The following is a 24,389-nucleotide window of genomic DNA, read 5'->3' on the forward strand; positions in this document are numbered from 1 at the left end:
TCCGAGTATGGATACAGATAATTTAGTTGGTTGAACAGATACAGATAATGGCGTATACTCAACTCTCCAACTATTTCATACTTGACACCTTTGTAATCTGCTTATGCGCACTCAACCCTCATTGGACCCGGTTATATGAGTCAGCCGACAAGTCTCTTCAAACAACCTGTTGATAGAGAATTGTAGAGTACGTCTTTTCTGCCTCAATTGAATATCAACTACATACAAATACATACATACATACATACATACTCTTAAGCCCTGTAGTCCTGCCGGTTATATGATTATGACTAAACATGAGGGGATCCTTCAGCGAATCATTCATTAAAAATGCTTCATCCAGTAAAGAATGTGTACCTGCAATTAACACTTCAAAGATCTACACTTTGCTTTAGTCAGCCACTGATTTTCTTTCTGTGTACCTGAACAGAAACCCCACACTGAACACACCAAGTTGATTCCTTAGAGCAGGGGTCAGCAAACTTTACTTTCGTTTTTGCCCAAAAAACAACAAAACAAATAGGTCTGGAGCTGCAAAACACATTTGAGCCTTTAATATATTGCTAATAGACACCCAAAAAGTACCAGTAAGCACCATTCACTGTAAAACCAGAGAAGTTTATTTAACTATTTTTTTAAGTTAGAAAAAAACAATTCTTGATCAAGTAGTTTTAGTAATTTTAAGTAACAATGATTTAATTTTGTAATTTTTATTTGTACTGTGAAAACAATATACCTAGTAAAAAGTTGGCACAAAACAAAGTTAGTGTCACTTGAAATTACAAGGAAAAGTGGCATAATCAAAAAGAGTTTGTATTCCTTAAAAATTCAACAATTTTTCGAGTTAAATGAACTTATCTGGTATTACAGTGTTGGTGGTGAAAACAAACAAATGCCATGTCCATGCACTATTTAATTCTCTCCTTTTTGTTTTGGGGATTTGAAACCATTTTTAGGGAGACTCAGTAATCACGGGACATTCTGATAGTTCACCTAGAACTGATACCATTCGTTTCCTACCCCTGCCCTATAGCTAACCGCTTAGGAAACTCCGCCATCTGCTGACAGAAAGCAAAAACGACAGCAGAGGGACACCTGGACTGCACTCCTTACTGACGGTTTAGCTGTTAGTGTGTTTGTTAATATACTGGCCGGAGATAGTATTTTTGTTTCCACAATGCCTTTATATGGTCTCATCATTTACTGTGAACTAATGAACTGCTGTATACTTGCTGCCCAAGACAGGATCTTGAATATTTGAACTGACTGTAAAGAAACATCTTGAGCCTGCATGTGGTTATATTATTTTCTGTCCTTATATGGATATCATATGAAATTAAACTTTTCGTATTTATTTCCCCCGGGGCAGTTAATTGACAATAAGTTTTATCTGTTTCTTGTATTTGTATTCTACCTCACTTCTATATGATTTTAATTGTCTGATTTTATTTTACCTCATTGCTTCCTGAAACGTTTATAATGTAAGTAAGCCACTTTGTTTTGAAAAGTGCTGTATAAATAAAGTTTTTTTTTTATCATGGTTATTATTATAAGAACCAGGAAAGCCTTTAATGCCTAGTACCACATGTACCTGACATCATGTGCACATTAGATTGGCAACACTTTACTTTAAGTTAACTTATTTAAAAAGCAGTAAATAAAAATGTAATAAAGGGCTCAATATAACAAATTAAAAATTGTGTATTGCATTTCAGATAGAAGCAGAGACATGTTAATATTATAAATAATAATAATAAAATAATGTTTTAAGGAGTTCGATCTAGACCTGCTCTATTTGAAAAGTGTCCTGAGATAACTTCTGTTATGAATTGGCGCTATACAAATAAAATTGAATTTAGTTGAATTTACTTAAATGCATTCAATGTTTTCAATCATGTTTCATTTTAAAACACAAAATTAAGATTTTGACAGACCTCTGTGGTTTCAGGGTATTTTTCATTTTATGAAATAATCAAACATACGTTTGAATATATATCTCTTAAAATTTTAAATTAAACTGAGTAATTACTAAAGCTACATCGTTGTATGTTGTGAACAGTTGTGTGTATGTTGGGTGCATCATCTCGCCATAAATATGTATATTTAATTTAAAGACATTTTAGGTCAATGTATCTTTTTGTCAGTTTTTAATTGATCACTTTTAGTGCTGTAAAGTAAAATGTGACATTGCAGCTCAACAAAGAAACAGAAATAGCTTTGAGTGAACTCAGCAGGTTGGAGGGAGTCACAGAAGTATTCAGCGTTCAGTGAAATAAAGTTGTGTGAACAAAGTTGATTCCTGTCCTAAACTGTATGTTAATCATTACAGATGTGTGACGTGCCAGCTTACTTCCAAGACCACAGCTACTGGAGGCCACCGAGCACCGACACCAACAAGATGAAACACTTGGCTTTTGCCATGGCAGCCGGTCACATCACAACCCTGGGTTGTTGGGATGTGTGTTGCTGTAATTAATTCCTGTCCTGGAAGCAGCAGTGTCTTCAGTGTCTCTGGTTGTGTGTACTGCAGGAAGCTGACCCACTGACTGACTGTCCTCCTGCAGGTCTTCGGTCTTCATGCGCCGCCTGGAATGGCCACGTATCGTTCTGCTGACTGTGCGTTTGGTCAGTGCCGCGGTCCGTGTGTTACATTGAGCGATCAGTAAGTTTGATGTGTCTAGTTCGCGGACCATTCTGGGCTGTTTGCATAATGGGAATTGTGCGTGTATAAGTGTAGAGTGGAAGTGAGTGCTGGAGTGTCAGTGTCTGCAGATTGGGCTCGAACAGGTTCACCAGACATCCTGATCCCAACACATCTCATCTGCTGATCAACTGAGTTAGTGTTTGAAAATTGAATTGAATTGAATTAAAAGTTGGCTCACCTGCAGGCTCATTGCCCAACTCAGGGCGTCTCCAGCCAGCAGGTGGTCACTGATGGGGGGGTCCACTGAAGGCCAGTTCCCAGCTGTTCAGTTGTCCACAATATAAGTAAACCATAAGTTAGTTGTCCAACGAGGTCCGTTTATCTGTAAGTTTCCTTCCGCAGCTTCACTTCTCCAACAGCTCTCTCAAAGTGAAGGTGAGCTTTCAGCTTCAGATTTTCCTGCAGGCCGACCAGTGTCCAAATGCACAGAGAGAAAGCAGAATGTCTGCAGAGCTTTATAGTTGACCTCGGTCGGGTCATCATTCTGCTGCCACGACATTTTACTGACGCACGCCTATGAGCGACAGACAGACATTATAGTGACATTGAATCTATATTTTTATCATATTCTTAAAATATATAGTCAACAACTTTATTTTCATAATGAATTTGCAACCTTACATTGCACACCATTGTACTGCATTGCACACCATTGTACTTGCACATTGCATATAGTGTATATATTTTTCATTTATAGTTTTATATTTTCTATTATATTTAGTATATCCTTATTTGTTATACAATTGTATGTACACTGTACTCTTTTTATTGCACTATATTCCCCAATGATGCTGTGTTGATTTGAATTTCTCTCCTACAGGGGATTAATAAAGGTACATCTTATCTTATCTTAACAGACTGTGGCTGCAGGTATCTCACCTCACCAATATCACTGATGCTGGGAAGCTGAGTAACAATGATCTATTGGGAGGTTTTAATCACCTGCTGCAGAGTCCTCCAGTCCTGAGCCGTGTACATCCCATGATGCCAGTTTGTAATGTTTCCAGTCAGGATGCTTTCTATCACTCCTTTGTAAACGTTAACAAGAACTTGGCACGGGAATGTTGCTTTCTTACGTTTCCTTTAAGAAATACAGTCGTTTCTGTGCTTTCTTATATGTGAGAGGACCATGACAGGTTCTCTGTGATGTGGATTCCCAGGAACCTAAAACTGTGCACAAGCTCCACCTCAGCTCCACTGATGTAAACAGGGTTGTGTGTCTTTGCCTCTTTTTCCCTAAAATCAACAATGAGCTCCTGGGTATTGCTGACGTTGAGCAGTAGGTTGTGTTCTGTGCAACACTGTACAAGACTGCTGGTTTCCTCCTGATATGAAGTCTCATCATTGTTTGAAATCCAGCCAATGACGGTAGAGTGGAGGAGGTATGACCACCAATCCGAACTGTCTACCAATCAGTTTCATGGGGAAGATTTTGTTCAGTGCTGAGCTGAAACCAACAAACAGCATTCTGACGTAGGTGTTGGGTTTCTCAAGGTGTGTGAAGACTGAGTGGAGGGCAGTGGAGATGGCATCCCCTGTGGATCTGTTGGTTCTGAATGCAAACTGGTGAGGGTCCAGACAGGCAGGGATGTTGTTCTTTATGTGCTGCAGAACCAGTTTCTCAAAGTCCTTCAGACTAGATACATTGAATAGAACATCTAAAGGTGGTATTAGAAATCCATAACTTTGTTCCCCAAATACATGTTTTTTGTCATTGAACTTATCACTTAGTTTCCAAAGTTTCCAACTTTTTTTCTTAAGGGACCCTTTTTCTATCATTAAGTAAATTGACTAAGTGACATATTTTATGGATAATTCCAATTATATTCAATGCATAACAATAACAGTAGAGAACAACGGATCAACCACAATAAATAGTGAAAAATAACTTCAGGAATTTTGTGTAAACTAGTGCAGTGCCCGTAGGAAGTATGTATTGCTATAGAAAAGTAGGAGGTTAAGTAGCTTTTTCATGGATGGCCAAATGAGGTTGTGTTTGAAGGTGTAGCAGCTAGCTACAGACGAACATCCACAGATTCCGATTCCAGTTTGTTGCCCTCGCGTATCCGGATCTCCTCAGACCGGAACAGCCTCGGTCTGGACTCGTTCAGTGTCAGTAATCCACAACAGTCAGTTTAGATGCACAGAACGGGACCGAACAGCCGGCAAAACCCGCTGCAGGTATCGATCAGCGTGTTTCTTAAGGTGTGTCGTGGGGCTGGGCTCTGCTGTGATTGGCTCTGGTATGCACGTGGCTATGGTGGCTATGGTTGACAATGCTAGCGGAATTCGTAAATCATTTATGAAATAATTTATTAACGGTATCTTTATAGTCGACGTTGCACACCCTTAAACCACACAGCAGCCATGTTGAAACTCTCAGGTCAGTCTGATCCTGATCTGCAGAGATACTGGAGGCACACACACACAGACAGACAGACAGACACACAGACAGACAGACAGACAGACAGACAGACAGACAGACAGACAGAGATTTCTTGCTTTTATAGAGAGATGGTCTCTCATAGAAGGTTAATGACACCAAGAGACCACATGATGGTGCTGTTAGCCACATCATTCATGCTATCAGTAGGGTTTACAGTGGATTAATGTTTCCCATCATGCTCCAGCAACATTTCAGGGGCATTTTGTTTTCTTTGTCCCGAACGTAATCAACCTATGTGCACTGGTGTGTTTCTCTGATTGTTTGAACTGGATTCATGTTTGGTCTGGTCCTTGTGTGACAGACATGAAGCTGCCAAGCAACCTATTTCCTGACTGACAATGCCAAATTAAAAGCATGAAAAAAGACTTTCTACAGCTCTGACACTATACCTCAGTGATATTTAACTTAAGACATTCATTTACTACACTATACTATAAATGAATACATACACAATACACAGACTGATGAATTTGCCTTTATTTTGCCCTCATACCAAACCTGAACCACTGGGTTTAATTTGCCAATGACGACTACTCTATGCTAGGTTGCTAATATTCCGCCTGCTAGCACAGTCATCTCATTCTGCTTCCAGCTATTCTAATGTGTATTCATTTTATCTGATCAAATCTCAGTACAGTCTATACACTGTATATATGTAGGCTACATGAAGTGTGCAATTAGGCTAAATGTTATGAGTACTTCATTGTTGAATATATATAAATAAGATCTGATTGAAATGTAAGTCCATTTCTTCCAATGTGAAAAAAGATTCTGTAAATCATTATAATAAGAAACATCCTCAAAATATTGATTAAGTGTCCCAAAATATTCAGATACTAATGCTAAATATTGAGAAAGTTTCTCATTATAATGTCTAACAGGATCTTTTTTTTTTTTTGGCGGAAATGGGCTTCCATAGATATGGAACTGATTAGTAAATAGAACAGATCAGTCCACATGGCGCGCTGCTCGGGTCGCTGTACAGTTGACAACATGTCGTAATGACGTAACCCAGCATGACGCACTCATGCACGCACTGAGCGGAAAATCATAAGTGTACCACACGAGCCAACCTCACTGAGCTCTCACATCCAGGGTTCATAGAGAACATATGAGCTGTTCTACCGCGCTTCATTTACTGCTGCTGTGTGAGAACTGCGGTCCTGGAGGGACAGAGGAGAAGTAACGGGGAGAACTACACGGATTTACGGACTGTCCGCTCCTGTACTGAAACTGGACAGCCATGGGAGCTGTTCTGGGGGCCTTTTCCTTCGCAAGCTGGGTAAGTTCGGATATTGCGAATGTGGACAGTGTTATTTACAACCACGCTGTTTTAAACCGCTGGGAAATGTAACTTACGGTGACACCATGGACAAGCAACAGGTGACATCGCTCCTCAATACAGTACACAGTACATGCACCTAACGCCAAACTCCATTCAAATATCTGCCGTTTCTAGTCCTTCTCTCCTCGCCTTCCTGCTACAGAACGTAACTTAGTCCTTAAGCTAACGGCTTATTCACAAAGCAGTACTTACTTCGTTAAAATGTCAGCTCTCTAGTCGTTTCTTTCTGTTCTCATCTGTCAGACAGTTTGTATTTTGGGGGTAGGAACGGAAAGCGGAGCTCAATTCAAATATCCGGCGTTTTATCGAGCTTTTCTCTTTTACTCACTTTTGGGCAGAGATAGAAAATAACTTAATCTTTGAAATGAACTGCGTTGGTTTATTGGTTAATTCCGCGTTTACCTTACTCACTTAGCTGAGCTTCTTCAGAATTATACTCTAACTATATTTATGGTTGCGCACTGCTTACTTCCCACCACCACCGTGCTAACCTGGCGGAAGAATATTTATCAGCCGAACCTTCTTAAATGGTTCATATTAAGGTGGTCGAAACCTCTATCAACACTTCACAGAGACAGTTCAGATTGTTAGCAGCATGCCAAATCGACAAGCACATAGTTAAAATCCGTTTATGTTTCCATTAAGAGAACCTTAAAGTTAGTCTCGGTGTCTTGTACAGTACTGTTACAGAAACCTGTAGTTCACCTGCTAAATGTTGGTGTTTGTTGTAAAATATAAAATGAGGGATGGTAAACAAAAGTTGAAGTCCACAGCACAGGAAAGGGTTAATCATCCTAACTCACTTGGTCATCTGTTTACACGTGATTAATTGGATTAAGTCTGCTTTGTTGCCTTGTTGTAAGCCCACAACAAGCCCCTATTCAGGAAAACTGTCAACATATGGATATATGGGTAACATGAAGCAGGGAGAGAAATGGGAGGATTATACTACAGAACATCTTGTATAAGGATGAAAGGCTTAAGGCGCTAGACAGCACAAATCCTTCACTCAGTTATTTTATCTATTTATATTTATTAATTTACAACTTCACAATTTATTCCAACTGTAAGACACAAAAAACATACATGAGTTGTCCACTAATCAAATACCCCCGGTACTGATAGTGTTTTGAAAGAAACAGATCAGTGACATCTTTTAAATCACTTCTTAAAGCAAATCTCTTTTTTTTTAAAAAAAAGCCTTTTATTTATTCTTGCATGCTGCTTCATGTCTCATATTTTATTAGTATTATTGTTCTTATTAGCTATGGGTATTTTATTCTTTAATTTGTATATTTTTAACTGTTTATATTAATTGCCCCAGTGCAGATACTTTTGCAATATCTTTGATCTTATTATTTTATTCTAGCTCAAATCCATAGGATTTAAATTTTTCTGATTTTATTTTGTAACTTTGTTTTGAAAGGTGCTGTATAAATAAAGTTTATTATTATTAATATTAATATTATTATTATAAATCCTCACATTTCTAAAGCTGTGACCAGAAAATATTTGGGATTTTTACTTGAAGAATAAAGTTAAATGATTACTATATTACGAAGGTTATCATCAATTTGACAAATGAATGAAATATTTCAGCACAGTCTTCCTCCTGTCTGTCCCTTCCAGTAGAGGACTGTCAGAGCTCCTGCGGTGCTCAAACAAAATGTGTAACACGCTGCTGTTGATTTTACGCAAAGCCCCAGAGTTTATTTTGGTTCAGTCCAGGACGGAGCGTGGCCTGGATGGTCATGTGCTGCCTGCGTGGTATCTGGCACACATTACCATGGCCTAGTCTGGTTGCACTAAGTCGACCTTGTCTGGCTGGCGGGGGGTATTAACTTGTTGACAATCTTCCTCCTTATCTCTTGACTCAACTCAGTTGTCAGTGTAGGAGAGACTAAAGCAGTGTAGGTAGTGGTTTATAGTAAATGAATACACACACTGTTTTGGTAGTAATAACCTGTGCCTGTTTTTCACTGAAGTGAAACTTAGTCTGACTAGGATATTAAAGGGACTCAGACATACCCCTCAGTTTTACATGTGTTTCTATAGTTACAGACCTGTTTCCGGATCAGAATCAGTAATTTTGGAATTAAAAAGGAAGTAGTAGATTAGAAAACAGTGTACTACCACCAGCGTAGAGACAGAAACTACAATCAGTCTGGACTAGTGCAAGCAGCTTTACAACAGGGTCCAACAAGGGCAAGGAAGTAAAGGAAATACACGCCTCAGACAGCTTTTGAAGGATAAGGTGTGTGCTCCTAACTGGCTGCTACTATATTTACTATTTTTGTCTCTTCATTCATCCGTGTGCCCCATAAATACAACTACTGCCAATGTTTCAGCCTGACGGTTTAGGGTTTGTTGTTGCGTATCTCTTACTTTTGCACACATCTCAGTACAGTCAGACAGCACGATGTGCCACAATGTCATTGACATAGTAGCAGTCCTGTTAAAGTATAATACTAACAAACCATACAAAATGAATACATTGAAACAATTACAGATGATAATAATAATAACTTGTAAATAACTAATTTAATTTAAATATTAGGGTTTGTTTAGGGTTGTTTTAAATGATCAGTGTGTAGGATTTAGGGTAATCTAGCAGTGTAGTTGCAGATTGCAACCCCCTCGCTCCAAGTGTGGAGAAACCATGGTGGCTGCAAAATTCTCAAATCAAAATAATAACAAAACAAGTTTGATCAGGAAGTAGCGTGGGATCCTATTAAATTATTGTTGTTGTTTGTAACTGTTATGCAGCCTTTATTTAATGTGATTGTGATCCACATTACTAGAAGAAATGTTGATTGAACATTGCATGGAAATTGGAGTTCTTTAGGTGGAATATTTCAGTCTTTTCACAGCATATTTCTTTCAGTTTACACTCCAGTGAAGATCGTACAAATGGTAAATGGACCTGTACTTTTAGAGTGCCTTTACTAGTCTTCCGACCACTCAAAGCGCTTTTACACTACATGCCACATTCACCCTTTCACACACATTCACTCAGCGATGGCAAAGTCTATCGAACAAGCATCGGGGTTCAGTATCTTGCTCAAGGATACTTCGACATGTGGCGGGAGGAGCCGGGGATCGAACCAACAACCTTCCGATTAGTGGACGACCCGCTCTGCCTCTGCACCAAGCAGCAGACTTTAATTATTTGATGCCAGCAAAACAGAAAACGGGCAGAACATCTTGTCCATGAACACAATGAGCACAAGTCCTTCTCCCCATCCCATCGTCGTTTCATTCTGCAACCATGACTTCTACCCCTGACATGCAAGGTCTGTTCTTTCACCAAGAAGAGATTCTCTTTTCTGCATCCTGTGGGAATCTCACTCCCTTATCACTGAAAAACTAACCATGTACTGTTGGTAAGTTGGTTATTTCAAGAGCTGAATGGAAGAAAGGCCACATAGCAGACTCATTCAAACCTTTGGTTCAGACACAGATGCAAAGTTATCATCAGATGACTTTCAGATGATGATTTGTTTCTATTTATGATTTATCTTGTCCAATCTGAATAGAAACATTTGAAATAGTTATAATTTAAGGGTCAGTCAAATTACAAATGCTGAAAGAAGTTGAATTAGCAGTTCAAATGGAAGCGCTTAATGAAATTGAACCGGCCATTTAAGTGGAAGCATTGAGTAAAGTTTCAGTTAAAGTGCAAGCACTCAAAGGCGCTGAAAGTTTTTGTTGAAGTGAAAGAAGTCCTCTGCCAGCACAACGTTACGGTCATTTGTCTCTGTCTCTGTCCTTCTGTTGTTACCTCTGTTGGCGTTATACAAAATTGAATTGAATTGAAATTGATTGGTCGAACACTTAAGCCAGTGCTGCAATGGCAACCACCATTTTTAAAACCTGTGTGAAATGTTAGCCATCTAAACAACAGCTTGTAACGGTCACCTTACAAAATGACAAAACACGGACAAATGGACCGACGGTGAAGACCAGGCTATATTCTGTGTATACTGCATGTCTTACAGAAGTGACGTTGCTATACCAGCTTACATCACTTCAGCGTTCCTATTGCTGGTGCAAATGCAAGCAGAAACAAAGCTCTTGAAGGTGTGTACTTTTGCAGGGAGCTTCCCAATGGACATCTTTTCAGGGAGTCCTTGGGACTGTTTCCGAATACACCTCTTGTCATATACTCTCAAAGTCTCTTCCAAGAAACTTCTTCTGGAGGGGTGAAGAGCATTATTCCAAAATATATTCCCTCATTTGGTGTTGTGGTGATTATGGTGAAGAGCGCCTTCTACAGTAACATGTTGGGCTGACTACAAGCGTGAACCTATCGTGAAGTCACACATGATACGTATTCCAAAAAAACAGTTCACTCAAATATTTTACTGAAACGATTTAAAGAGAGAAATAGTCAACGCAGTAACAGAATCTGGATCCATATCTGATCAGCACTGCCTAGTTTGACAGTTTGATCTGAGTTTGGTGCATTGAGCTGGACGGACTCACTGAGAATGACCTGTCAATCACAAGGTAGCCCTGGCCTAAATCATACCCTGCTTTATGGTCTATTTTACTGTAAATGGGACCATCATTTACTAAATGAACATCATGCTGTATGGAAGAAGACTGAAACTAGAGATTGAGACCATAACCTCATTAGGAAACTGTTTACTGAGCTCATAAATCAAGTCAGAAGTCGGCTCAGTTCTTCGTAAGACTGCATGGTATCAGGTTTTATTGCAGCCAACGGAGCTGCCCCCTGCTGGCCATTACATAGAATGCAGATTTAAGATTCTGCGTTGGCTTCACTTTTCAGACCCAGAAGCTCTGTCCATTATATATACTGTAAATGGTTGAGGGTCTGTGAAGGCTATAGCATAGGATGATTTGTATCATACAGTATATTTGCTGTTTTTGTACACTCATTATTTTCTTAAATGTCTCACCAGTTGTTCCTCCTTTTACTGGAAGATCCTAAAATGTGTGATTTTTGTCTGTGCCCAGTTGCCGTGCCTCTGCAGCAGTGCAACCTGCCTGACGTGCAGCTGCTGTCCAAGCAGCAGGAACTCCACGGTGACCAGGGTCATCTACGCCTTCATCTTGCTGCTGGGGACCATCGTCGCCTGCATCATGCTGTCGCCGGGTGTAGATCAACAGCTGAAAAGGGTATGAGTGCAAACACAGTAAATATATACACAGAAGGGACATTTCCATTCACACTATTTCATGCTATATTACTGTGTCAAATTCAGAATGGGAACTAATCATATGTGTAATGAATTTCATTGAACCACTACACTGATGTTGAAGTAGCTAATGTCTGCGCTTACTAACGGATAAATGATGAAACTGTGACTTGTTTCTACATTATCTCAAACAAACCGTTGGCAATTCTGTACTGCAATTTCTTGTTACTTATCGATCAACATATACAACTATACTCATATATCTGTATTAAGCTAATATGCCGTATATATATGTAGGGGCTCTAGTAGACTGTGAATGTGGTATAGGAGCCCTTATTTTATGAGTTCAACCATAAAATGTTTGAGATGATGTTAGGCAAGAGTGTTATGTATTATGTAGTCAACTTTAAAATCTCATGGGTAACTGCAAATAAGACAGAACATAGGTTTAATCCCATCAGTGATTCAGCTGTTTTAACCTGTGCACGAGATTGTCCATCCTCACAGTGGAGATCTTATTTACCTATTTTTAAATTTGCGACTCTAAATTGCCCCTACAGGTGAATGGTTGTCTGTCTGTGTGTCAGCTTTGTGACTGCCTAGGGTTTACCTAGCCTCTCTCCCAATGACTATTTTCAATGTCAGTTATTCTTGCTATTTCTTCTTGAAAAAAACACGAATCATTTAGTCAATAAAATGTCAGAAACAGTAAAAAAGACTATCACAAGTTCCCAGAACCCATTGATTATACTATCAAAAGAGACTAAGAAAAGTATTCATTAAAAGGTATTGAAATTTTAGAAGCTTTTGACTGTTGTCAAAATGATTTGTGATGTTCTGCTGTTCAATCTGCAGGATGATTGAATGCATGGTTGGTTAACATTAGAAAAGTGGGGCATCTAAAATGTGCGTGTCAACTGTGCCATTAGGTTTTTTTTGTTCTGTTGTGTATTGTGTTTACTAAAGCCAAAGTGTCACCACACAACCGACATGACATTTTTTTCGTACCACATCTGCACCAGTGTCCCCAACTGCAGATTCTAAAAACAATTAGGTCAGTTTTCTACCAGAATTAGATTTGGCACACACACTGTGGTTTCAATTGTTAGGGGTTTGAGTAAATATCAATACACTTGATTATTGAGATATGATTTTGTGATATTGTATCGATTCTGAAACACTCGATTTTTGTGTTTAAACCCCCAACAGCAAGATAGCAGTGTTATTAAAGTAAACTGAGGACTGTGATGGTGGATGTTACAGAGACTGTGGTACATACTAATACAGATCCCACTATTCTGGTTGCATGAAAAAGTCAAATTGTATTACTCATTCATTACAGTGGTGTGTTCTTTATACTATTACTATACTAATACTAATTAGACCCAAAAAAATATTACACAATATTTGACCTTGGTTACAGTATCACAGTATATCACAATATATGGAATATAATGCCAGGTACATTACAGACTTGACCCTAAGTCAGTTAGAGGTCCACAGTGTTGTTGTTGTTGTTGTTGTTGTTGTTACTAATTCTGGAATTAAAGTTATAGTAATAATAGCATTTTTTTAAATTGCTCAACATCATGAAGTTCAGCTCAGTTGCCCCCGTTTATAGGTGCTTTGTAAAGTTCAAATCTGACGTCCTGTGATTTGCTGTAGGTTCCAGGCTTCTGTGAAGATGGGGCTGGTCCTTCTATCCCCGGCCTGCAGGCCGGTGTCAACTGTGAAATGTTTGTGGGCTACAAGGCAGTGTATCGCGTCTGCTTCGGCATGAGCATGTGGTTTCTGGGCTTTTCCATTCTTATGATTAACATCAAGAACAGCAGAGACACCCGTGCTGCCATCCACAATGGGTAAGCACCGCAGTAACACCGGCAACACTGTGCAGAGAACAGTGGGTCCTGATCTTTCCAACCTTCATTTATCTGTAAAGCTTTAACCTGCTTGACACAAACAGAACACTAGGTCAGAGGTGTTATATAAGTTATACAACATGTCATTTAGCAGATGGCCTTTGTCCTGCACAGTGTGTTACAACAAATGCGTATCAAGTTTCTCACTTCCTCTGACCAGCAGCAGAAAGCATTTGACACTTTTATAAATGAATTCTGATCCCATGTTGAATACCCAGAGGTAGAAAGGGTAGCACACACACACAGATTTCCTGTACAAAGTTGACAAATCTCTGTTTCACCAATTTATTTTGGCCATGTCAGACATATGTGCTATCGTTTTGGCCTGGTGGCCTTCATCGGAGCATGAAAGGAAATGGTAGCTGTGTCTTTTATATACAGACGTTAGCAGGTGATTGGCTGAAAGGGTCACATGATATTCAACTTCCTATGGTCACATATATTTTTTCTTAACCCATGAACAATGACTAAACAATGACTAACTAACTACAGATTAAGTACATTTTATGTTTCCAGATTTTTAAACTTGTTCAGAGGAAGCATTTAATACTGAAATCATTATTCAGTCCAGTGGTTATTATTAGTATTATCCCCTGAGTCAGGATTGTCAGGATATGTATTTACTCTTTAGACATGAAACCATTTATTATACTCAAGAAGTTTCAGATGTGTTCACTCTGGGCGGCATTTGCAGTTTGAAGTAATATGTGTTAATAGACACACTACTGCTTACTTACTTACTGCTCTGGGCTGTTGAAAAAACAACCATACAGCCATGTCCTGTAGTATGTTTCACTGTGAGGACACAGGAAAAGATATTGTCAAGAGGCATTTATTTACAGGGTTCATTGAGAAAGTGAAAGAACACTCTTGTGCATGCTGTTACACTGATACACTGAGGCCCAGTGGTCCACCCGTCCAGTGTGAATGCACATGGGCAGCTGTGGCTCAAAGGTAGAGCTTCTTGAGCAAGATACTGAACCCCAAATTGCTCCTGATGTTATAACTTATGTAACACCTGTGCATCGGTGTATGACTGTGTGTGAATGCTTAGTTTCCATTTCTGGCACCTGCATGGCAGAAAGGCACAGCCATCAGTGAATGATATGGTGAGTGTGGCATGTAGAGTGGTTGAAAGGCTAGAAAGGTGCTATACAAGTACAGTCCATTTGCCATTTACTGCCTAACTCAAAATGACCCTAGGATGCAAAAGTTACTACAGAAGTATTTTCAGCTATAGCATGATTTGTAATAATGTCCAATTTAGTAGATATGTGATAAATTATAATTTCCTTCTTACAAAAGTTAAATATTTGGAGAATATGAAACAATAATGTTATTCAATAGGAAAATAACATTTGATAACATCAAATAACATTTGATAACTTCATATAACATCAAGTTCATTGATGTTATCAAATGTTATTTTTCTACAAGAGATAATTGCTAAATAAGCCAAACGATTAGTCAGTTTCCATTACTGTAATCATTTATGTCAGTCAGTTAATAGTTTAATCATAATTCTTTATTTTCTATAACCATTTAATTTTATTATATGTTTTGCATTGGTTGCAGTGTTGCCTCCAGACTAAAGCTACCATTTAACTCCAAACACAATATTTGATGCAGGACACATGCTTGGCCACATGTTTGTGATGCAAACAGTTTTTGACTGCGGTTAGCTTGCCCCAGCAACATTGGCAAAGCCTTAAGACAGTGTAGCCAACATGGCGTGCTGTGCGTCTGTGGTGTATCAAAATGATCTTTAGGACATAAGACAAACAACTTCTCTCAGTTAAGAAGTTTATTTAGAATTGTATGATTAAAATAATACTTGTACAAGGATCTTGTTGGATTGAGAAGCCACAGTCAGCGGAGTGCTGTTACTCGGTCTTTCCTTGCCCCAAAAAGAGTGATGACCAAAGGTTACATGAGGTTGTGTTTGATTATAGTAAGCAATGTGATTGGTTGACTATACGATGGGAAACAACCGTGGTTTAGACTTGGTGCTTCCTTGTTGGTGCACTGGCTGGTCCCAGCCTCTTGGCACACGACCCAACCAATTCCGAGGAGACAGCGCCCTAAAAGACAAATTAGTAATTCCGCCCTGCTCCCCCTCCTTTATCATTTATGAAACTAGAGTGACGGTCAGAACTGGGAGGTCCTGTAGATAACCCGTTCCTCCTCCCACGCTCAGGTGTTTGTAGCTAGTGTAGCTCGCAAGCAGAGATGTAACTATGTGTCTGTGTTTTTTATCTTTGTGTGTATTAGCTTTATAAAATGCAGGCTTTCACATCTATGTGTATTAAAATATATTGAAATGACTAATCCCTAACACGTCAAAAACCCCCTTACCTCTCTGTTCTGTGTAAAGTCCTACACACCGGCAACAGATGGACACATTTTAATTTCTATGCAGTGAGTACATCACCAGCATACAATTTTTTACTTTTATATTAAAGCATTGCTCCGTAAATAGTTTTCTTGTGATTAAAAAAATTCTGAACCACAATTCTGAGGCTGTTCTGTAAAGAGTTTTCTAATAAATATAACAACTTCTGACCAACCCATATCAATTCCAGGGTAAGCTACGCCCATTCAGAGTACGGATACGGATACGAATACAGATAAAAGATACAGATACTGATAATGGTGCACTCTACTCACTCATCCATATTGTAAGGGCCCCATTGTTATACCCACTTGAGTCTACAGCTATGCCGAAGAGGAGAAAGGTCGATTTTACACCATTATGGCTTAACATTGCTGCTGTCGCCTTTACTGGGAGTACTTGTATGAGTACACAGTGGTAAATAAACAGTCTAGGACACAGTTACACATCCCTCCTCTGCTGATCACTGAGCAGCTCAAATTGTTTGTCACACATGAAACCTTGCTGTGCAATTCTGTTGATCCCCCATTTGACAATCAAGTGACCTCAGTGTTACAAAGAAATGCTTTGGATGTTGTTTGAGGTTTTGCTCTTATATGTATTGTATTAATTTGTTTGTACATTCCGCTGTATAATCAGCCATTAACAATTTGCTTTCAGATTTTGGTTCTTTAAGTTTTCTGCCTTGGTGGCAGTGACAGTCGGTGCCTTTTACATTCCAGATGGGCCTTTTAATTACAGTAAGAACTTTATATTTTAAACTTTTGGTACCTCAGATCATCACATCCAATATACACAGACAGACAGTATATGATTGATAGAAGTAATTGAATGAGCTGTGTGTCTCTGTGTTTTTGCAGCATGGTTTATCATTGGCTCCGGCGGAGCTTTCTTTTTCATTCTGATCCAGCTGGTGCTGCTGGTGGACTTTGCCCACTCCTGGAACGAGTCCTGGCTGGACAAGATGGAGACTGGCAACTCCAGGGGCTGGTATGCAGGTCAGTGACACAAGCTGCGTCACAATTAACCTTCCCCGCCCCTTTTTGCTCTGTGTGTGGGAACCTAGCCAGCTTTGCTACAAAGCAAAACACTAGCTAACTACCTAGCTAATCTAAATCAGTTGTTAGGTAGCTAGTTACATCTGAAAGCTAATGTTAGCAAAACACTGGCTAACTAGCTAGCTAATCTAAATCAGTTGTTAGGTAGCTAGTTACATCTGAAAGCTAATGTTAGCAAAACACTGGCTAACTAGCTAGCTAATTTACGTCAAGCTAGTTAGTTAGTAAGCCAGTTAGCCATTTTTATAACAGCAATAAGACAACCACATTGGTGTATGTCTGTCTTTTCAACTTACACTAGCCTAGCACATAGCATATCTAAGTAAAGGAAAGGAGGAAGTTGACAGAAGTTCTGACCGAGGCTTGCTCAACTATTATTGGAGCACAGAGCAAAAAGGGGCCGGACTTAGGGAGAGTCAATTACATGCTTCTAACACTTTAAAATTCTAAAATGAAATAAATTTAGAAATGACAAGTAGGGATAATAGGAAATGTTATTATGAATTATCGGGACAATTAAAATAAAGCTGATAAATTATCAGTCCATAATAACAAAAATGTATTTTGAATTCTTATGCAAAGCGATTGATAGACTTTATGTTCTATTAAAGCCAAAGTATGTTTTTTGGGACTGAACTCTTACACTGATGTCTTTTTAAGTATCACATATTTACTTTTTCTACCTTCTGTTGTATTTAGCTTTGTTGGTGGTCACAATCCTCAACTACATCCTGTCATTTACTGCTGTGGTGCTGTTCTTCGTCTTCTACACCAAGCCTGATGGATGCTTCATCAACAAGTTCTTCATCAGCTTCAACGTGTTGTTCTGCATGGTGGCCTCTGTTATCTCTGTGCTGCATAAAGTACAGGTACAGGCCTCCAGTGTCAAACATTCAGTCTGGGATAAGCAGTCTTTCAATGCTACAATGCAGAAATGTGCTTTTGAGATACAGGAAGTGGAAATAATATGATGAACACCAGCAAATTCGCAGGTCTCAGGTCACTTCAGTTCAACTTTCAAAGGGAACCCTGATGCTCTGTGTCTGGAAATGGAGACATTATCATTCTAGCTTGTTTCTTCCCCATTTTTAGTACATTATCAAACTCCACACTATAGCATCACTCTTATACATTGCTATTTAATAGCTGCTTCATTTTCAACACTGGGACTACTTTCTCTTAAACTGAGAAGTTGTGCAAGTGGTCTTACTCTTAAAATAAGGAAATGGGATATTATGAAAGCCATTGTTGTAACTTGTTAGGGTTAAATTGAGCTCAATATTAGCTGTAATATCTTAAAACCAGATTACTTGTCTAATGCAAAACATGCCTGAGAAGATTATTTTTCTTCTTAGACATTGAGCTCATCAGTACATGAAACAGCACGCCTCCACCAGCTCCCTGTTCTATTTTAACACAGGCCTCTTCTCTGTCAGAAAGCCGTGAATGTAGTTTTCAAATGTAGTGCTAGCTGGTTGAAAAGGACAAAGTAAAGTAACAATATTCCATATATTGCCACACACATTGTTAGTTATAACACAAAAGCATTTAAAGTTGGGACGTTTTAAAGAATGGAATCATCCCCTTTACCAAACTGTAAGCAGTGAACATTGGATCACAATTTATCTCATAACCTTGACTAAATAATCTTAAATCAAGGTCCACGGTCTAGTGTTTTTTCCATACTTTCCACCACATCTTACAGTCTTCATCAGTGAATGGAGTTTGTTCAGTTATCAGTGAATATTCATGTTATGAATGTATTTATTTCTGACAACTCTATGTGTGTGTGTGTCCTCAGGAGTCTCAGCCACGTTCAGGTCTTCTACAGTCCTCCATCATCACGTTGTACACCATGTTTCTGACGTGGTCTGCCATGACCAACGAGCCTGGTGAGAATGTTTGCTGGTTAATATTTAATATTGACATAAGAAACAACAATTTGGTCTTCATTTGGAAGAAATACTGTCCTTTTCAAGTCATATGACTATGAGTTCTTGCTTTTGTTAGTTATGCTTTTGGTTGTTCTGTTCAAAATTCATGGTGTAAGTTGCACTTAAGGCAGTGCAACATGTAGTTAATTGATTCCTCTACAGAATGTATGAAAGTATCCACACAGCATTACCATTGATTTGGAATGGTTCAAGTATTATTTTCAAGATATTTTCATGGACCTCATACCCTGCACTCACACACATTTTTTCCCAAGAACATAAAGGCATGTGAAAGTCAGATCTCTCTGTCACCATTTCTGCTTACACACTGAGCTGTAGATTTCAACTTTGTGCCCCCTCTCAGACCGAGAATGCAACCCCAGCCTGCTGAGTATCTTCCAACAGATTGCAGTCCCCACACTGGCCCCTCTGGAGATGGAGAACCAGACAGCTGTGGTGATCATCGGCACAGAGGAACCTGTCCTGACGTCCCCGTACCTACAGTGGTGGGACGCTCAGAGCATTGTGGGGCTTGCCATATTTGTCCTGTGCATCCTTTACTCGAGGTAGGATTACTGTCCCCGGGTGAGATATGAAACACTGGGCCTCATGCAGCAATATTTTGTTAAATTTCTCTGATATTTCTCTTAATTTTCTGTTAAGAGAAAATATAAGAGAAGTGAACTCCAAATGTACCAAACGTTCCTAACCATTCACATTTGTTGTTACCCGGGTGTGCTTGAATGATGAATCCCACTTGATCATAGATTGGAAGCGGGAGGCTGATGATGTTATTAGCATGCGTAACACCCCTTAAACACTGTATAAAGGCAGGTAGTGTGCCGTGTGCAAACACTCAGTGTCAGTAGATTGATGCACAGTAACAATAGTATAGCAGTTGTGGGGGGATTTGACCTGTGTCGGTTGAGGCTCCGAAGTATTGCACAAATCTAAATGCAGCCGTTCATCTGTCTCATCCAACGGAAGTCCAAAAAAGGATTTTTGGACTAAGTATCTCTCTAGCCCACAAATGTAATAATCCCATCACTATCATTTGTGCCGATTGGTGCAACTGAAGCATTCTGTGAGAAAGGACTGTTTTGATTGGACTGTAGGTTTTGTATATTTTGCACTGACTGTATAATACACTGTGGGGATTTAGAAAGTTTGCTTTGTGTTTCTTGCCTGTTGTATTTTGGTGTGTGTTCCTGCTAGAGCAAGGGGTTGATGGCAGTTTGAGCTCCATTGTAGGGTTTTGCTGGTTGTAATACAAAATTACCTTTTCTATCAGACCAAGAGTCTGACTGGCCCCATGGTTTAACGCAAGCGATCGGTACTAAAACATCAAATCTAATCTGGATATGTGATTTTTTTTCCTCAAATTTAAAACCCATGTTTCTTTGCTTCGGACAAACAATTTACGGACTAGAAAACTAGATGATTGTTCTTATCTTGGTAAGAGTGCCCTTGACCACTCGTAAAATGCTCTCTTACCTAAGAGAAACATTGGTGAATCAAAGGGATCAATGGAATGGGTACTGACAAAATAAGAACAAATCATGGATACAAACAAAAATAAGAAAATAGTTTGAATATCGCTTTTGGCATAAGGCCCAGTATGACCAGTCTACTGTGGTGGTCATTCACAAGCTTCCTGTCAGCTACAAGGTCCACAAATGCTGAAAATCACTGAAAATAGTGTTGGTTCTGGGTAGGTTGTCATGCAATAAACCGGCACTGATAGGCTGAATCAGAGGATTTCGAGCTGATTATTGATAGAACACCATCTCTGGTGCTCAGGCGGTGTGACTGACACATTTTCAAAGAGCAAAGAAGGCACTTCTTTTGAAAAGTGAACCCAGTCATTCAACTTAGAAAATGTAATTAGTATGGGCTGTCTATGGGAAAAATGTCTTTGTCACAGGACTTCACAGCTCAGCTCAGCACTGTCCCTGGAGGCTCGATGACATTACATGCAATCCCTCTTCACTGTGATAAACAAATACATTTACCAACATGAACAGTTTCAAAGTTTAGTCTCCCCTCAAGGTCTGTTCAGTCTCTGTTCTGGAACAATGTGGTCAACTGGGAAAACTCCATCTGCTGAGAAACATCATGTGATATGCTCAAAAGCTCCATTGTTTTGTCAGCCACACAAGTTCAGTTTGCTAGAAAGATATTAGGTATCTACCTACCTATCAGTTTGAGAAATGTAGCTGCCTTTTAGTTAGCTCAGGTTATTTCCTGTGCCATTGTATCTGTAAATGGATGTGCGGTACCCATGTTTATCTGTTTTGCCCTCAGCATTCGTTCGTCCAGCACCAGCCAGGTGAACAAGCTGACCATGGCCTCCAAAGACTCGGCCATCCTGGCTGAGGGCGGCAGCAGCCCCGACCTCTCAGAGGAGTCAACAGGACCCAGGCGGGTGGAGGACAACGAGCGGGACATGGTCCAGTACAGCTACTCCTTCTTCCACTTCATGCTCTTCCTGGCCTCGCTCTACATTATGATGACCCTCACCAACTGGTACAGGTCAGTACTTTTATTTTTTTTTAATACTGTATTAAAACATTATTCCAGCACTTGTCAACTTTAGCAGCTGCTGCAATGACAAAGTTTTAAAGAAGAAGAGAATAAGCCTGCAGTTTTACAGTGGATGTTATTTTACAGATTAAGTATTCCTTAAGGCTCTATTTTGCAGACTGCAGCTCCAAACTGACACAGACTGGTATCATGCCCTTCATGTCCAAAGCAAGATTTACTTTATTGTGTAGGTTTCTTGAAGGGGACAGATTCCACCTAAACCATCTATATGTTAGTCCATCTGTTAATACTTTCTGGATTCCTACCCTGTCTGTGGTCTGTGGTCTGTGGTCCCAAGCCCACTGGTTCCTACTGAATGAATGATGTGAATCTTAAAAGACTTCAAATGTATAGTGTGGTAGTAATTACATGAAACAGTTGGGCAAATTCTTGCAAACATCATACAAGCAGTTTTCTGTGTAATCACCATTTAAGGAACCAGGGAAAGTTGAATGAGGATTTAACTTAATATTAATAGTTTACAGTGTCAGGGCAGGTGATCCAATCTTACTCCTACATCTCAGCCTGCTCCATTATCAGCTTAATGCTGTACTTCACATGGTTCATAACAGCCAAAAACTTCATCCATCGATCCAAACCTCCGCTGACTTCTCCATATATTAGTATTTACACCCCGCTGTCCAAAACAATATTATGCATGTGCCTTACAACAGTGGTTCCTAACCTTTTCCTTTAAGGGATACCTTTTCTATCATTGAACTGACGAGCCCTGACAAACTGTACAGTGAATCCCAATAGTGAACACAGTAACTGCAGGAAGTTTGTGTAAAACCCATCCGTGAACTCAGAGTGCTGTGCTGTCAGTATGTTCTGTGACTTGAAGGACTCTAGGCTGAAGTTAAGGGACCCTTTTGCTATCATCTCAACCCCTGACTGTGACATATTTTGAGGCTATTTCATGTTATATTCAGTGCATAACAACAACAGTACAGAATAACAAACAGTGAACACAATAACTGCAGGAAGTTTGTGTAAAACGAGCGCCCCTCTGCTGTAGATTAAAGGTTTTGTTTCCACCTTGGAACAGATAAATGTCAACAACTGAAAGACCTTTTGTTGTGTTCTGTCCCCGGCAGCCCTGACGCAGACTACACCGTCACCAGCAAGTGGCCAGCAGTGTGGGTAAAGATCACCTCCAGCTGGGTGTGTTTGGCCCTGTACATCTGGACCCTGGTGGCCCCCATGATCCTCACCAACCGAGACTTCAGCTGATCAGCAACACCATGTGTGGCTCCACGTTGTCCTCTCTTTTTACACAATCTCCAACCACATTGCCTACATCTCACTTTCACAGTGTACTCACGTTTTATACTTTTAGCTCATTTCATCATTTCTGCTTTTATTCGGTTAAAAGTTGGGTTTGGTTTCAGAGGTGCCAAAACAGCTGCTTCAGGTATGTCCTGTAGTGGTTTCATACCAGTGGGTAGCAGCTGCTCATTAACTGGACATCCGACGACAATCACATATTTCCTATTGAAGCACATCATGAAGAAAAACACTCCATTTGTTTTTTATGTGAGTTGTATATCAGATTAATCTAAATTCATTTCTGCTGTAACTACAACAGATGTCAGATTTAATCAGATTATTTCCCATTGCTTTAAAATATGAATGCTCTATAAATTTCAGCATTAATAATGAGGGTTGGTTTATGAGGTTTGCTGTGTACAGTAATGAGCTTGTATAGTTTGCTGCTATGCCTTCCAATGCCTTATATGTCTGTCCAGTTTTTCAGATATGTGACTATACTGAGAGTAAGAAGAAGTACATAACTGTAGTAAACTATTGCTGATAAACATAATACATTCCTGCAATATGACTCAATCAAGTTTCTGCCAAATATTTATGGACCAATGTAAAGGTGTCTTTGAGATGTTTCAGGTTGTAAAATAAATCCTTACAGTGACAGAACGGCACTCAGATCCAGTCAATATATTTATTTAAAGCTGACATATGGGTGATTGTATTATTTTCTGTGCATCGTTGTATGACTCCAAATAGTACGGAATAGCTTTAATATTTATTGTGATTTTATGTTTTTTCAATGCATAAAATAAGTTGTAAGAAATGTCAGTGTAAATTGAATGGTGGAATGTGTTGAAGAATGATTTATGAGATGAACACTGACCAAATGCCTTGTAAGCCAAAGTGATTGACTGTACAGTAGTTAGTATGTGAGTTCTCAGTAGTGCTGCTGCAGTTTCTGTTAAACTGCTCACACCTGATTTCAGTGAGATTCAATGTGCAAAACTCTTTCAGTCGATAACTCATTCAAACAGAGAAAGCAGTGTCTGTTTCCTCGTGTTCGGATTGTACAAACAGCAGAAGATTTGATTCTAATAGCATCATTAGGAACAATACATTAGACCACAATTTACAAAACATAAACTTTAAACAAAAAAAGAAATGCATTGTCCAGTAATACGCTTTTGAGCACTGCCAATATGAGATGTCTATTTTGAAATATATCAATTGATATTTGGTTTTATATTTGTTGTGAGTGGCCTGTAAATGTTAGAATTTAGCTAATGTCTGTACACTGAAACTGTTGTGACCAACAGCGACCGTGCAAATACTGTAAAAGAATAAAGGCACATTTACAACCAAGCTTGTCGTAATTTAATCTGCTGTCCCTGTCTCATGAGGCTGTGATGGCAATTTGTTTAATAAAGCATACAAAGTATGATCTTGTCTTTCTTTAAGGTTTTATTCAAGTCATCCATGAATGGTCTCGACGCAACCGTTACACACTCTCGTATGTGAAAGTCCGAAAGAGTTCGAGATTGTAAGAAGCAGTATGGTTTTATCCCTGTTGGAGCGTC

General features: G+C 39.3%; 2 protein-coding genes across 2 annotated transcripts in view; one reads left to right on the forward strand and one right to left on the reverse strand.

Annotated features, from left to right (window-relative positions):
• LOC127371863 (fibronectin type III domain-containing protein 11-like) overlaps positions 1-1,856 on the reverse strand; it is a 145,904-nt gene extending 144,048 nt beyond the window's left edge. The window contains exon 1 of the transcript XR_007886465.1: positions 1,787-1,856. The gene's annotated coding sequence lies outside the window, so the exon portion shown is untranslated. The remainder of the gene's footprint in view (positions 1-1,786) is intronic.
• Positions 1,857-6,165: 4,309 nt separating this feature from the next.
• On the forward strand, positions 6,166-24,250 carry si:ch73-267c23.10 (serine incorporator 1). Its single transcript, XM_051415008.1, has 10 exons — positions 6,166-6,432; positions 11,479-11,640; positions 13,326-13,519; positions 16,632-16,711; positions 16,832-16,969; positions 17,729-17,898; positions 18,831-18,921; positions 19,328-19,529; positions 21,268-21,495; positions 22,644-24,250. The coding sequence occupies exons 1-10, from the start codon at positions 6,394-6,396 to the stop codon at positions 22,777-22,779; spliced, it is 1,440 nt and encodes a 479-aa protein (XP_051270968.1). The 5' UTR covers positions 6,166-6,393; the 3' UTR covers positions 22,780-24,250.
• The last annotated feature ends 139 nt before the right edge of the window (positions 24,251-24,389 follow it).

The sequence above is a fragment of the Dicentrarchus labrax genome, unplaced genomic scaffold (assembly GCF_905237075.1).
Source record: "Dicentrarchus labrax unplaced genomic scaffold, dlabrax2021, whole genome shotgun sequence".
Lineage (NCBI taxonomy): Eukaryota > Metazoa > Chordata > Actinopteri > Moronidae > Dicentrarchus > Dicentrarchus labrax.

Coding starts and splice junctions, on each gene's coding strand:
- si:ch73-267c23.10 (XM_051415008.1), top strand. CDS start 6,394: ATGGGAGCTGTTCTGGGGGCCTTTTCCTTCGCAAGCTGG. Junction 11,641..13,325: donor TAGATCAACAGCTGAAAAGG/GTATGAGTGCAA, acceptor GATTTGCTGTAG/GTTCCAGGCTTCTGTGAAGA. Junction 16,712..16,831: donor AGATGGGCCTTTTAATTACA/GTAAGAACTTTA, acceptor GTGTTTTTGCAG/CATGGTTTATCATTGGCTCC.